This window comes from Aptenodytes forsteri, unplaced genomic scaffold (genome assembly GCF_000699145.1).
Source record: "Aptenodytes forsteri isolate BGI_AS27 unplaced genomic scaffold, ASM69914v1 Scaffold284, whole genome shotgun sequence".
Taxonomy (NCBI): domain Eukaryota; kingdom Metazoa; phylum Chordata; class Aves; order Sphenisciformes; family Spheniscidae; genus Aptenodytes; species Aptenodytes forsteri.
This window is the reverse complement of record NW_008794445.1, coordinates 4,449,040-4,463,789: the sequence shown is the minus strand read 5'-3', so window position 1 is coordinate 4,463,789 and position 14,750 is coordinate 4,449,040. Positions and strand designations below refer to the sequence as shown.

Here is a 14,750-nt window from a genome sequence, read left to right as displayed (position 1 = left end):
TTCTCCCATTATTGACCCAGTTGTTTAAAGTGATTCTGTAGTTGTTGTAGACAGAGCTTTGGAGACTGTGGACTCATTTCTGAACACATCTGTAGACAATGTGTTGGGATGACAAGTGGTACTGAGTGGACTCTACTCTAATACGAAATTCATATGCTATAGAGGGAAATTAATCTCGTGCAGCACAAAGCTGCCAGATTAGTATCCTTGGAAGCTGCCAGGTGGCAAACAATTTGAAAATCAGGCTGTTCAGGCATCTGAGGACTTAGACCCAAAATCACAGAGCACACGAGGGTCCTAGTCCTGAGCAGGCAGGCAGAACTGGCAAGGCTGGGAACTGATTATTTAAGGTTGTAATTTTGATTGTCTTAATGTGGAAAAGTGAACTGAAGCCTGTCTTGGGTCAGGGTGTGAAAAAGTGAACTGAAGCCTGTCTTGGGTCAGTTCTTGGAGTTCAGGGGTGCTGAGAAGGAAAGTTGTGGCCACCAACTTCCTTTGAAGAACAACAAGCCATTAGTGCAGAGCTTCGTCTGGTGGCCAGATGTCTAGAGTGTACCTACTCTACTGAGCAAGTCTCTCAGGTGAAGAAGGCAGAGGAGAATCTAGTTTCGCAGATTGCCATGTTGGTTATGGATAGTAAAAAAGCCGAGCTACTCAGCCTTACTGAGGCTAATGCACTTCTGCGTGTGCCCAGAAACAGAAATAAAGGCACACAGGAAAACAATAAAGTGTACAACTTAATAAATAAATAAAAAGCAACAAGACACACACTAGCTGCCTCCAGAATCAAACACCAGCTGGGCAGGGATTTTGAACATACCAATGTGTCTGCATCTGACATAGAATTCAGTTTAGGAACTCTGGATTTTGGACCCGAAGCTTTCTGGCTTTGACTTTTTGTTCTGTATATCACGTCTCCCCACCTTCTTTCTGTGTGTTCATCCCAGCATCAGTCTCGGGGCCTCCTAGTAACTTAGTATTAGTCTGATGCTTCTCTATTGAAAACTGTCAGTACTACCGTTTCCCTCCACCAAGGAAGGACATTAAGTTACCACTATAAAATGACATATACATGAGAATGTGCAACGTCTTTTCCTACGAATTCTCTAAAACTTAAGCGTTGTGAATAGTGGCTTGCAGCTTAACAATCAGAAGGTTGAAGCTGTCCATGGAAGCGCTCTGGGGCCGCAATCTCCCATTCCTGATGATCTGCTACCACCTCCTGGCTCTTAGTATTACAACACACAAAAGGAGAGTACATCACAAATGAACTGTTTTCAGGTCCTCTGGAACCAGAAACGTTTGCATATTGAAGGCTGACCTTACCCATGTTTAGAGCGAGGGTTCAAACTTTCTGAATAATGGCAAAATGTGGATTAAGCCCCTTTTTTTAAGGGATGCCAGGAGCAAGCAGGGTAGCAGAACTGGGTCAGCTGTTCTCAATAACAGCTTAGGAAGGAGCAGGGCTCTGGTTGCTGTGTTTGTTCACCTCCCTGGAGGAAAAAACATTTTTCTGGTTGGAAAGTTTTGACTGGCTTTGGCCGTACTTAAACTTACTTAAACTTTGGCCACAATAAGTTGCCCTTTGGAGGAATATACTTGTTTAAAATCACACTGAAGGAAGGTTTATTTTTTAAAAATGTGAAACCAAAATAATCCAGTGCCTGTGGGAGGTGGTTTTACTTTGATTTAGTATAGCTTGGCCACAAAGTCAGGCCTTTGTTAAATGCTGAATGTTGAGCTACTAGTTTGTAGACACTGGCTTTCTGCAATTCCCAAAAATTTTTCTTTTGGCCTTGTACAGCAGCTTCAAACAAGGATGTACTCAGGGGAATGTTTTAAAGACACAGATATCCTCTGACAACACAGTGTGTTGTGGGGAGAGGGGATGAATGGGAATGGGACTGGAGCAAGACTGAGAAGCCTGGGGCCAAGCAGCAAGCCCTAGTTTGAAGCCATCTGATTTACGTTACTGAGGAATAAAAGTGTTTGAATCCATGTACCACCTTGCTGTGAATGGACTTCTAGTTATCAGAACGTGTTTGTTCCTCCAGTTATTGGTTTGCATTGTAATATTCCCTAGTGGAGGTAAGCAATACAGCAAACTAGTGGAGACCTTTAGCAGAGACCTTTGACAGAGGCACCTTTGGACACTCACTGATGGGGATGACTCAGGTGAAAACTAACCCCTTGCAACCACCGCCACTGCAATAATTTTTATCCTGCATATCATACCCTGAAGAATATACCTTTCCATTGCCAATCACCATATGGCAGCAGTCTACATGGGGAAACAATCCCAATCTGCTCAGACTGACAAGGCTGTACTCTGCTATGCTGAATTACAAGGGGATTCAACTGTTCTATCCAGGAGTCACCAAAAACTCAAAAGAAATGGAGGTGGTGATTTCTGGGATTTCAGATTTAAAGTTTGAGTGGAGATAGAGCAACAACCTAGTTTCCCATTTTTTTTCTGCAAGGAGCCAGCTCACCAAAGAGACCCCTCCAGAGAAGCACCCTGAATCTGCACTGTGCTGTGTCCTCTCCCCAGTTCCCTACAACAAGGATAAAGGGGCAAGCAGAAGCCACCGTGCTGTATCAGCGATATAGGAAAGGAAAGGGGAAGGAAAGATACTGTTCAGCCCTCAGCTCCTGGCATCACTGGCTGGTGGCATTGTGAAGGTAGCGTGCTGGATTGCACAGCAGGCGGATCTTAGGGCTGTGTGACTTGTCTTCGAAGAAGAGGTAGGTTTAATGGGTGTCTCACCAGTGCTTGGCATATCACTGGGCAGCTTGTGGTTCTTCCAGACAAAATCCGGACTGGTAGTCATCACGTGTGTCTCGTTCTTGCGAGTGTTGAAATATAGAAGAGTTCTGAACTATGGGTGTAGCAGGGAAGAAATACAGTCAGCAGCTGTGCTCTCCCTCTTTTGTCTCTTGCTTCAAACTACCCTTAATAAATGTATTGCCCAAACTCAAAGTAATTCTTGCTCTTTCTGCTACAGTGGTGCATTCCTCAGCTTAGCCATATGTTTGGCTGCCATAGTCTTCATCATTCCTCCCCTCTCTCTGAAAAGAAATGTATCAGTCCCACAAAATACCAGCTGCACTTCACTTACTGAATCACCAGATGACATCAATCCTGTCAGTCTCCAGCACGCTTCTCATGACCCCCTCCTGGCATGGAGGCACATGCCTTGGCACACCAGCACTTCCGCTGTAGTTATTGTCATCATTCTTATGCAATAGTACAGGGCATTTTGTTTCTCCTTTCATATATAAGGTAAAACAATTGCTCCCTTGCACATACGTACATGATTTGCAGTCTGTGGTGTGTACAGCAGGGTCAAATTGGTATCAATGTCTCCAAATTCATCTAGAGTCACAGGACCCCGTACACCTGCGGACACAAGGAATTAGTCAGAGGGCTTGCATTCTCAGAAACACAAATATGTGGCAGGAAGGATGGGATAAATAAAAGGATTTCTGATGCTCAGGATATTTTTCTTCTTCAGGTACATGCTAGAATACATATTAGCTTAGTGTGGCGCTACTTCTCCCTTAATAGCATGCTACATTTTCTCTACAAAATCCAATAAAAGCTGTTGAACTGACTGCACTGAAGAGGAAAGTCTCCCTCTAGCTATAGAAAAATATATTTGTCAGGTTTCTTCAGCATACCAAGAATGTCAGAGTAACCTCCCTTGAAGGGACCATTTTAGAAGTGAGAAGGGAAATTGCCTGTTTCCACCTGCAGTTTCAATCTATCAGCAAGAAAGGAAATAAAGGGGTACTTTCATTCCCCTTACTCTTTCGAGAGCTACCTGCTTGGCTCTAATAGTATTATTTTAACCAAGTTCTTTTTCCCTTTAACCTCCTGTCTCTGTATCTCAGCAAATGTGCAGACTGAGAAATTGCCTATGTAGCACATTCCAAGGATTTTAAGGTGGAACTTCCTAAGTCCCTCAGCGTGGCTTGACTTTGCTCTCATGAAGTCAGTCATTTCAACAAGAGCACAAGCTTAGCCAATACCCACCACTCCTGAAAGTCTCACCTTCATGTTTTTCCTTCTTTTTTCAGGAGAGTCTTTTTGAACAGCTTCAGATTGCTCTTTTGCTGCTGTTGCTGATGACTTATTTTATTTTTCCTAAAGTTCAGCATCATCATTATTTTAGTTCAGGAATTATCTTCTCCCTTTTCACCTCAAAAACCAATGCTAAGTTTTTCATGGTCCACCTTCTTAATATCAAAATAATTATCGTATGCACTCCCTACTCTACCAGCCTCCAGCACAAGAATGAAGGTGGTTCAACACCTTTCACTTTTAGGACTTTTTTTTAAAACTAAACCTATAACTAATGTGGAGCATTACAGTGCAAGAATTATTTCAGATAAGTAAAAAAGTTTGTGCAACTTACCTTTCAAATTTAGAGTGAAACTGAAGAGATGAGTTTACTGATATTCAAAAAAGGATGCTGTCTCCAGGAGGAGTTAGTAAACTGTATTTTGCTAGGTTTGGGATACCATGGTTAAAGCAAAGATAAGCACAAAACCTGTTAGGCCATATTAGGAAAATCTGGGAAACTTCTACACGTGTTTGCTGAAAGCAGGTGGGACATAAACACAAAGCTTTAAGTCGTCATTTTGGTACAGATCTCTGATGTGAAGTGATAGCTGGGACTTTGCTCCCAGAAAGGTAATGTTGTTACTTCTTTGTGTAAGTATTGCCTCTGTCTTTTCCTAATGATTGAATTCTGTGATTTTAAGCCCGTGGCCTACAAAAGCCCACTGGTGCTAGACAACCTGTGAGAGGAACAAGAAAGTTGACTAAGAAGAGCCAACCCATTGCCAGCTGGCTTACACTCACACTGCAGGCACCCAGGCCTACGATGGCTTTGTAAAGTGGAAAAAGGTTGAAACTACTTCATTAAAGATTAGTTAAGTGGACTTCAGAGTCATTTTGAACATCAACCATATTTCATACGTACTGGCCTCAAGTCAAGACCAGACCTTTGGGGGAAAGCTTAGAAATGCCACTGTCGCGAATTAACAACCTGAATGCCAGGTTGCCTCTGGAGGAAGCATGGACTCTGAAACCCACCTATATGCTTCACTCTTCCAGCTCCTTTCTCATTCTCCAAATAGTCTCCCTATAGAGAGCTCAGCTTTTTGTCAAAAGAATGACACCAGCTTCAGGTCCCCATCTCTGTCCTCCATCTCTGCTGGCTGGGAAGCTCTGTCCCTCCTCCTTCCCCCAGCCCTCCTTAGGCAGCAATAGTCTTTAAATGTGCTTTGTACTTCAACGCAACAGCCCAGAAAGGAGTCTGGTCCTCAAGCAGTCTGTTGCTAATTGCAATGTTTCAAATGATCATTATTTTGACTTTCTACCTCTTCTGTGTTGCATGCACTGAGGTGATTCTGCACGACTGCTGTGTAGTGCTTCTGCTAATACTGAAGATGACATCCTTGGAAAAAATGATAGAAAAAGAAAAAAGAGTGGGAATAAAACTCATTGAAGGCCTTGGACTTGTTTAGTGCAAAAGTGACTTATCCTAAGAGTGCTTAAAAACAAATTTCTTTCCCCTCATCAATTTAGTGAACCCTGCACAGGACTGTACTTTTTTTACCTTCAAAAGTGGTATTTCGGAATTCATTGATGAAACTGACAGGTGACACTGGGCTCTGGGAGACGATAAATTTCTTCAGAATATGTCCAAACAGCAAGACTGCATTAAAATAGCCAACAAAAAAGTCATCTTCCGTCTAGAACAGGAGAAAAAGAAAAATGGCAATTTGAGAGTTCACGTTTCTGCCTTAAAGCTACAATATCTTTTGTGGTCTCCATTTGGCAAAAACTCCAGCATGTAAGACCAGAATCTGCTGAACACTGAGTGAGTAGGTGGGCAATGCCACATCAGCATTCTTCGCTTGGAAAAATAAAGGTAAACAAAATATATTTTTGGTGTATGAAGACAGGGAGGTGGTGAAAACTTGTAAGAGGCCAATGTAAAGCTCTGGCATGCTGATTCCGACGCAAAGGATTCAAGAAATCCTACATTGTAGGTTCTGGGCAGGTCTGCTCTGTGGGACCCAAAGCCCCTGGCTTTGGATTAGACTTTCTGTGCAGATAATCCGGTGTGGTGCCAGCAAGTCTGGGCTTTCAGATGGCCACAGCTCAGGGGCAAGGAGCTGTGCCAGAATTTCCAGCAGCCTGCCATAGCGCTGGCACCCAAAAAGTGTTGAGCCCAGGCTGGGGGATCTGGAAGCCCTGTAAATCCATCCAGAAGCTTCAGGCTGCCTGCTGGAGAGTTGGAGCTCAAAGCCACAAATCCTGGGAGGAACTCTACGTGTAGAGTCTGGTTCCTGGGCAGACGGCAGGAGTATCAGTTTCACTAAGCAGATACAGGGTTTGCATAGTTTCTGCTTTTCAAGAAATTAAAAAAATACGTATTTCCTACAGAAAAAAAAGGTTTTTGAAGTTTGAAGTTTAACTGGAAAGTCCCTGGACAGAAACAGCAATGGTTGCCACTGCTTATACATATCTGCGCACAAAAATCAGTCAACAATTATTAGTTCTGAACTTTCCATGCTCATATCTCGATTACACCTATAGATCTTCCTTCAGTGATGCCTTGCAGCTACATATAAGATTGTCAGTCACTCAGAATTGAAGTCAGAAGGCCATGTTTTTTTTAAAAAAAAAGGTTCCTGTTTTTGAAGTTTAACTGGAAAGTCCCTGGACAGAAACAGCAATGGTTGCCACTGCTTATACATATCTGCGCACAAAAATCAGTCAACAATTATTAGTTCTGAACTTTCCATGCTCATATCTCGATTACACCTATAGATCTTCCTTCAGTGATGCCTTGCAGCTACATATAAGATTGTCAGTCACTCAGAATTGAAGTCAGAAGGCCATGTGCTTATAAGTCTCCCTCACGTCCCATGAATGTGACACTTGCAGACCAAATGAAAAGCTTGAGTTGAACTTCACAAAGCAGGAATATGAGAGCCTGTATGTTTGCCTTATGATATTGTATTTTTACATCATTACAGCAGGACAAAATGTCATCCTGCGATAATGTAAGAAAATACCAGCATGGAAGCATGATGGGGGATGATTACAGCTGCATTTTTAGTTTTCATTTTCTAGTGCATGAACTTGAATGAACTGAATGCAATAATCAGATATAAAATAGTGTGGTTACCAGGATGGTGTCTTCAGTCTTTGTGGTATTCAAGCTGTCATTAGCTGGTAGCAGAGTCAGGACAAGTACATTCTGCATGTAATGGGCTGAGTTGTTGTTCCTGAAGTACATGTTACTGCAAGCAAAGCACAAGGACCCCACAAACAATCAGCAACAGGGGCAGTGGTAACCATGACAGAATCACTCTCCTGTCCCCAGCAGCACTGTTATTTAACAGGTTAAAACAGTAGTTCTAAAAATAAAATTTCATCATGGACAAAACTTTTTATGTTGTTCATTCCCTGATGCCAGCTTCTGTGCTTAACTACATTAAAAGGTAGTATCAAAGAGATCTGGCAATCTGAAACTCAAAGGTTGCAGTGAATTATTGTTATTATTGTAACTGTTTGGTTTCTGTCCTGTTTATTTCCTCTTCTTTCAAGCAGGAGTTTATATTTATTAAAACTGAGTTCTCTTCTTGGAATCCACAGTACTGCAATCTGTTGTTTCTTCATGTTATTGTGCATGTTTCTGACCTCTTCTGCACTGTTTTGCATGTTCCTCTAATTTTGATATTTCCTGCTAGAATTGATCACAGCAGGATTTGCACTAAAAACATTTAACAGGAGGGCATGAAACAATCAGAGAGGTGCAGAGAGCAGCTTATTGATTTATTTGTTTAATTCAGTGAGCTACGAAAATCAGAGGAAACTATGTGAATTTGAAAACTATGCTAAAACAAGCAGAAAAGGTCGTAGCTTTCAGGTATCTTTGGTTTCATCACCCTGATAGGCCATCTGGAAGTGCTTCACAGACTGGCAACCTCTGGATTCACATGTTGCAGAGGAATTTATTAATAGATATTAGTGTCAAGTGGCAGCATCTGTCATTGCTATAGCTAGATTGATTAAGGAAAAAATTGTATGAGCCTTCTCTCATTATTCAAGTTTGATCATCCTTTTATTTTTCAGTCAGTACTGTATTAAGAATTTTTGAGGACCACAGGCTCCGCTCCACGGCCATCAGATGGGATCCTGACACCAGAGCCCTGTCCCTGCCTTTCCCTGAACCTTCTGACTTTTACATTGCACTTTTCACTCTGAAGAATTTCAAAGTGCTTTGCATTCAGGCTTGGACTGAACTAGCCAGGTGAAAAGGAAACTTCATTAGACTCTGCCAGACTGGATAATCCTGCAGCATCCCACCTTCCTTGAGGGAGGCTTAAACACTGTGTTTGTGTCCTGGCTGCCAGAGGGCTCAGAGCTTAAGAAAATTTAAATCCATCACTTTGTCTGAGGGACTTGACTCCTGGAGAAGCATGGGACCTCGCCTACTGTCTTCTCCTACAGCTTGAGTTTGGATCTAACACGTGTCTGTATTTTGTTTCTGTTTTAAGAAGAAGAACATGATTTGAGATATTCAGCAAAATCAGGGTATGTAGCAAATTTAAGGAGGGCAGCATATAAAATGGGCTGAGGCAGCTGGGTGTATCAGAAGGATGCATATGATAGCAGAGAAGCCCCTAATCACCCTCAACTGTTGTGAGGCAACAATTATACATGCAACACCAGTAAGTAAAAGCACTCACGTACATAGTCCCCATTGTGCATTTGCAAAGAAACAGGAACTGTAGCCAGTTGCCTCAGGAAAAGCAACTGGGGATTCCTAGTGCCTGTATAAAGTGGTGGACAGTCTAAAGCTCTTAGAGGCACTTCTGAAAAATATATATGGTGAACTTGAAAGTGTACAGGACAGAGAAGATCCTGTTAGAACTTGAACCACAGGCTCCAGTTTGTACCCAAAGAATAAATGACTGAAGTCATTAATTCAAAGTGCCTCAGCCCTGCCCTGTCAAGGTCAGCTTTAGACGTGAGGGCTGGGAAGTCCCACAGGCCCCGGAAGTTCATGGATTCTTTTGCTACATCAACAGTGAAATAAGTAAGATCGAGACATGGGCACATACATTTGCCTTGTGATCATCCATACCATTAAGCTGCCAGCACTGTCCCGGGCCTGGTTTTGGTTTAGGCCAACTAGCTTTCTCCCAGATTGTGACCTACTACGGTGACCGGAGCCATACCCAAAAAGCAATTTGGGCATCTACACTCAGCCATATGGATGTGAGCTGTGCTGTGTCACTTAGGGCCAGAGATCAGCTCTCAGTCCTCGTATACAGACAAAGCTTTTGAGGCTACTATTAATAAGGCCAGTTTATATCAGTCCTCATCTATAAAGATTTTGTAATTAGTAATATAGAGATGAAATTGAACAACAGAAAACTTAGGTCGTATACTAAGAAACGTCTCTGAAAAGTTAGATTTATGTAGTTATAAAGAAGTTGAAGAGGCAGTTATGAAGTGGAAGAGTTATAAAGTGGAAGAGACAGTTGTACCACTCTTAAATCATTTAAAAATGGAATAAACGGAGCCTAGAAAAATATACTGTAAGCCACATTTACATAATTGTCTGGTTGGGCAGATTGTATGAAAAATCTACAAAATCTCATATGAACAGCTTTTTTGACTTTTTGACAGACCATTCTGACTTTGGACTCTGTGGTTCCCTCATGGCCTCCTGCACTGAGGAGTCCACAGGATGACGTTAACCCTACCTGCTCTGTCACTGCCTTAGAAAAATATTGTGTGAACTAAAGGGGATGTTGTAGCGTATGTGCCATGAATTAAACACTAAGCAGCTTAGATAAATGGCAAGACTTGAGGAAAGATGGCAATGGAAAACATTTTGTGAGAGAACATTTCTTCAACAAAACAGTTCCACTCAGACTATTTCCACTATCTCTATCCTTCAGCAAACTGTAGAGAAAAGAGGAAAAGCAAAGGTAATACTTTACTTGAAGAGATCTATCAGGATGATAACAATGTCCTTATCCACTTGCACCGTCCCTAGGTCTGTGCTGACGTCAGTGGGAGAGCCACACATGATGATCACTACAGATTGGGCAAAAATGGAGACAGATTGGTGAAAGGTACAGACAAGAAGAGGACATTTGCCTGCTCCCCCGTGCTTGAGCAGCAGGCAGTAGAGCAATGCTGGGCTAAGGCACATTACCTGTGCTGTGCTGGGGCCCAGGCACAGAGCTACAGCCTCTGCAGCAAGACCGGGATATTTGAGGGAAAGTGGTAAAAGGTGCCTCAACACCTGCACCATTTTCTGTCTGACTGCACCATTATCTCACTCAAATAAGCATTGGCAGTTCTAATGCAATATGGGCTACTGAATATGAACATTTCTAAGTTAAATGGCATTCAAGTAATAGTTTCATTGGCTTACTTATTACTCTCACACTCACTTGGCCTGCTGATGCCAAGTGCTTAGTCAGGAGAAGATGAGGTATTTACTCATCCATTTTTCTAGTTTAGATGGATCACTTCCAGAAGAAGAGCCCCTTGATGGCACAAATGAGGCCCATATATGTACCAGGGCTGCAAACACAGGGATGGTAGAGAGCTAAGCATTCTTGTGGTATCTAAGGCCCTTCTTAGGAGGAGTTGTGATTCCTGGATTTCTGAATCTTTCACAAAACAGAGCTTGTGCCTAGATGGGATAATTCACCCCAAAAGCTCTCTAGAACCAGGATGTTCCCCCATATTTTATGGGGTGGAGAGAGGAATCTAGGAACTTTGTGCCATTTTATGTTTGCATCCATGTGAAATGATATATCTGCGTTTCTCCACCATTTCTGTGGAAAGACTATCCCTAAAATGTAACTAAGGGGTAGGTCTGATTTCCTGGGAAAAGCAACTTACCTGCAGGGGAGACTGCACCCTCAGCCCCCCCTTACCATTGCTTTTCCGCTTTGGATCTTTCACAGTTTTTTTAAGCTGCTCCGGAGTCCTTAAAATCTCCTTAAACTTCAGTTTTTCAGAGAAGTGTGTGACTCCAGCATCTAGCGCATTCATGTACCTGACACAAGGGAGCACAGACATTGTCAGAAAATTGCTAACTCCTCACATTCTCCTAAATAAGCCAAAATGCGAGATAGGCTGTTTACAGGACACAAGAGTGTTTGTAAGGCAGAATAAAACACTTTTTTCTGCAGCAATAGAAGAGAGAAAATCAATACAGAGCATGAAAGACTTAGAAGTGTTTGGAAAGTCACCCAGAGGTATTTGAGCCTGGTTGTACAAAGGACGGGTTTGGAGAATACAGTGATGTAATAAGACATTAACAATTAAGAAAAGAAATCAGGGATATGGGGAAATTATAGTAAGACTAACTGGGAGACAGAGCCAGGAAGCTCTGCTGTTTTAAGACATCAGTGGTAATCTTAGAAGACACATGTGAAGGTTCAAAGGAGTAAATGGGAGCTGCAGAAAGAACTGAGATAAAAAACACACATATACCCTGACTGTGAGAGAAGGAAAGGAAGGAAAGTAGCAACAAAAAAAACCTATAATGAGTCAGTTAAAACTTGAAGGGGAAAAATGAGGACAGCAAAGAAAACAACCAAGTGAGTAAAAGCTAGCTAAAAGATTAAGCAAAAACAGCCAACTCCTAAATCCTATTCTTGCCTCAACATGTTGTGTCTGAGAAGAGACATTCTGTCTGAAATAAAGTTAATGCAGAGGGAAAACCAAAAGAAATCTCTTTGTTTTCAAACTGCTTAACTTTTGATCTAGCAACACTGAGATCCCAGTCCCATAAACTACTAAATATCTTTTGCTTCCCATTTTTTTTCAGGAACAGAATCATTAACCATTAATTTACAGGAACATATGCATAGTTGAGACATAACCTAATTTTGCTATCACTGTGGGTATTCACTTATTTTTATACATATATGGGGAAAACAATTAGCCCATGCAGTATAACTTGTGCTTTAGCAAAAATGGATTTTTTAAATTAGACAGTTCAAAAACCTTCAGGTTCTATTAAAGCAGAATGAGATGCACTTTTACAACTATATTAGGATGAAAAATGGTCAGAGATACAAAATTAATTTTGATTTTTTCTGTTAATTCAACAAGAAAGAGAAGGAGCTGGAACAGTTCTGAAGTCATAAAGAAGGTCCTGAACAGAAGTATTAATAAAGACAAGGTAAGAAACACTTGGGAAATAACTTACATGCATTGACTTCCCTGAAAGGTATGAAACCTGAAGAATTAAAGGGATTTAGCTAAAATGTGTGTAGTGCATTGTCAATTACAGCTGCGAACATGGAGAAATAGGGATTGTAGTAAGAGAGAAGCGAAGTGCACTGATGTTTCAAAGCATCAAAGGGAGGTAATCATAGCAATTACATCATGTGATCAAGTTGCTATCTATACTAAAAAAGAAGGAGGAAACAATAAAAGTCCCTAAATATCTACAAAACAGTGAATTGGAGATCAGATTTTAGGCCCCTTAATTCAGAAAAAAAAATTAAATTCTGTATACAAAATATTATGTAAGTACATGCCTATATCACTCTGAAGGCAATACAGACATAAATTTTGCTTAAAATTCTGCAAGTTCCTCAGGTTATGAATTGGAAAGATAAATAATAGATATTTCCATGAATTCTTGGCTGCCTTTGAGCTACATTTGTAAAATTAGTAGGAGAAATGAGATTTTTTTTAATTAATCAGCATTTTATGTCCCAAAATTGGAAAAAAATTCAAAGGAGCATAGAAACACTCACATGAGCTGAAAATTAAATGAGTCAATAAAGAAGAGTAATGATAAATATCAGTATATTAAAGAGTCTATTTGACTAAAAACAGCCTTTGATTTTAGGCAAGGACAAAAAACAGTATTCTTGAGATTCAAGGACAGACTGATGTTTCAGGTCACAAAGTGAAGACATCTCCTTTGCTCCAAACTGGTGAGAGCATAGCTTAAACTGTGCAATCACTGGGGGTCATTTTGTTCAAAGAAAGACACAGTTTGAACTTTGGAAATGTTTTGGAGTAACAACAGTGCCCACAGATTGAAGCCATTGATGTGGAGAAACATTACAAGAGCTTGATAAAACCCCTGACCTAAAAAGGCATCTATGGAGAGCCGGATGGAGGAGCCTCTCATGTCACACTATTTACATCAAGGATGCAGTAAACAGGTATTTCCAGCAGGGACAACATGTGCGCTGTGCTATCCACAGGAAAAGCCAAGGCTTGAGAATACTTAAAAGTAGACTGAGTGAAACATTCAGATATGAAATACAGCTAAAGGGTATAATTCATGTTTTCCTTCTCTCATTCCTTGGTTGCCGTAAGGCACCTCCCAAAATGTAGGACTCGAAGGACAGCTTGTAAGAACCATGCCTGAGGATGGAGATGGAGTTTATCAACAGCCGGGTCAGAGGTGGATCCGGATCTTACCAGATGCATGCCTCCGAGTTTTCATTCCTCTTGTAAATGTAGGCAGATTCCCAGGTTATGGTTTTGAATGGCAGCCAAGATTCTTTCCAAAAATAATAGAAGAAATCATTCACTTTCCTGGCTGGGGTCAGAAGGCGGGTTAGGTTTACTTTGTAGTCACAGGACAGTCCAAAACTCCCTACAGAGATCAGAGGCAGGCTCAGTATTGTTTCAATTCTGAAGGGAGAGACAAGAGGACAAGTCTGAACGGATTGCTGTTGCACCAAGGCAGCTACCACGTGATTTCCATCCTCAGCTCCCTCTCCTCTTGTGCCCTGCATTAGTTTAACAGCAATTTGAACCTGAAACAGAAGACTTCTCAAGAACACAAGCAGATTTCAGGTCAATATTGGCACTGAAAAGCCCCATTGAACTGGTCCAGGCAGCTTCTCTCACTACCCCCAACTCCCCGTGCCCTTTTGGGTATCATGCACCGTTTCAGCCCAAGGGCTGTGACAGGAGTCCAAAGGCTCAAGGACCCATCCGATTCTGCTCCCCATCTGCCATTAACATGGGATGAATTTGATCTCTTTATTGGGGTAATGCCGGAGGGTGACAGCTTTTTGCCATCAAAAAAGCTTTACTCCTTTTAGTTTCACTATGGCATATTTTAGGAGCTGTACAACAGCAGCAGTCAGGGAGAAAAACTAAGGCAATCCTCTGCTGGCAGGGAATTTGTAAAACAAAGATATTTTTTATCCACAGAGACAATAAGTTTTAAAGGATAAAAGTATTTTCCTAGATGCTGCAATCTTATGACTAGACTCAAAATATTTTAGTTCTTGTATGGTAAGTGGTTTTTTATAACAGGGAATTTTGCCTGCAAAAAACATGGCCATCAGAGTTGTTGTCATAATTGTGACAAAACTTTATTTTCCAGGTAAAGCCCACTTACCAAATGACAGGGTTTATACTTGTTGCAACAGTAACAGGCACAGATGATGTAACAAGTAATGCCAAGGAAAGTATTTCACTAGTGAAACAGACATTTTTCTGACTGACTTAGAATAGAATAGACTATTTCAGTTGAAAGGGACCTACAACTGCCTGAGCAATTGTCCTGGTTTTGGCAGGGATAGAGTTAATTTCCTTCCTAGTAGCTGGTACAGTGCTCTGTTTTGGATTTAGGACAAGAACGAAGTTGATAATGCACCAATGTTTTCGTTGTTGCTGAGTAGTGCTTACACTAGTCAAGGATTTTTTA

General features: G+C 41.4%; 1 protein-coding gene across 1 annotated transcript in view; it reads right to left on the bottom strand.

Moving 5' to 3' along the window:
- Window positions 1-14,750, bottom strand: part of GUCY2C (guanylate cyclase 2C) — a 48,098-nt gene that overhangs the window by 28,264 nt on the left and 5,084 nt on the right. Inside the window, exons 4-10 of the mRNA XM_009290137.1 lie at window positions 13,508-13,723; window positions 10,990-11,111; window positions 10,039-10,135; window positions 7,209-7,323; window positions 5,628-5,763; window positions 3,315-3,400; window positions 2,768-2,879 (exon numbers count right to left, since the gene is read on the bottom strand). Of these exons, the coding sequence (XP_009288412.1) occupies window positions 2,768-2,879; window positions 3,315-3,400; window positions 5,628-5,763; window positions 7,209-7,323; window positions 10,039-10,135; window positions 10,990-11,111; window positions 13,508-13,723 (884 nt within the window). The remainder of the gene's footprint in view (window positions 1-2,767; window positions 2,880-3,314; window positions 3,401-5,627; window positions 5,764-7,208; window positions 7,324-10,038; window positions 10,136-10,989; window positions 11,112-13,507; window positions 13,724-14,750) is intronic.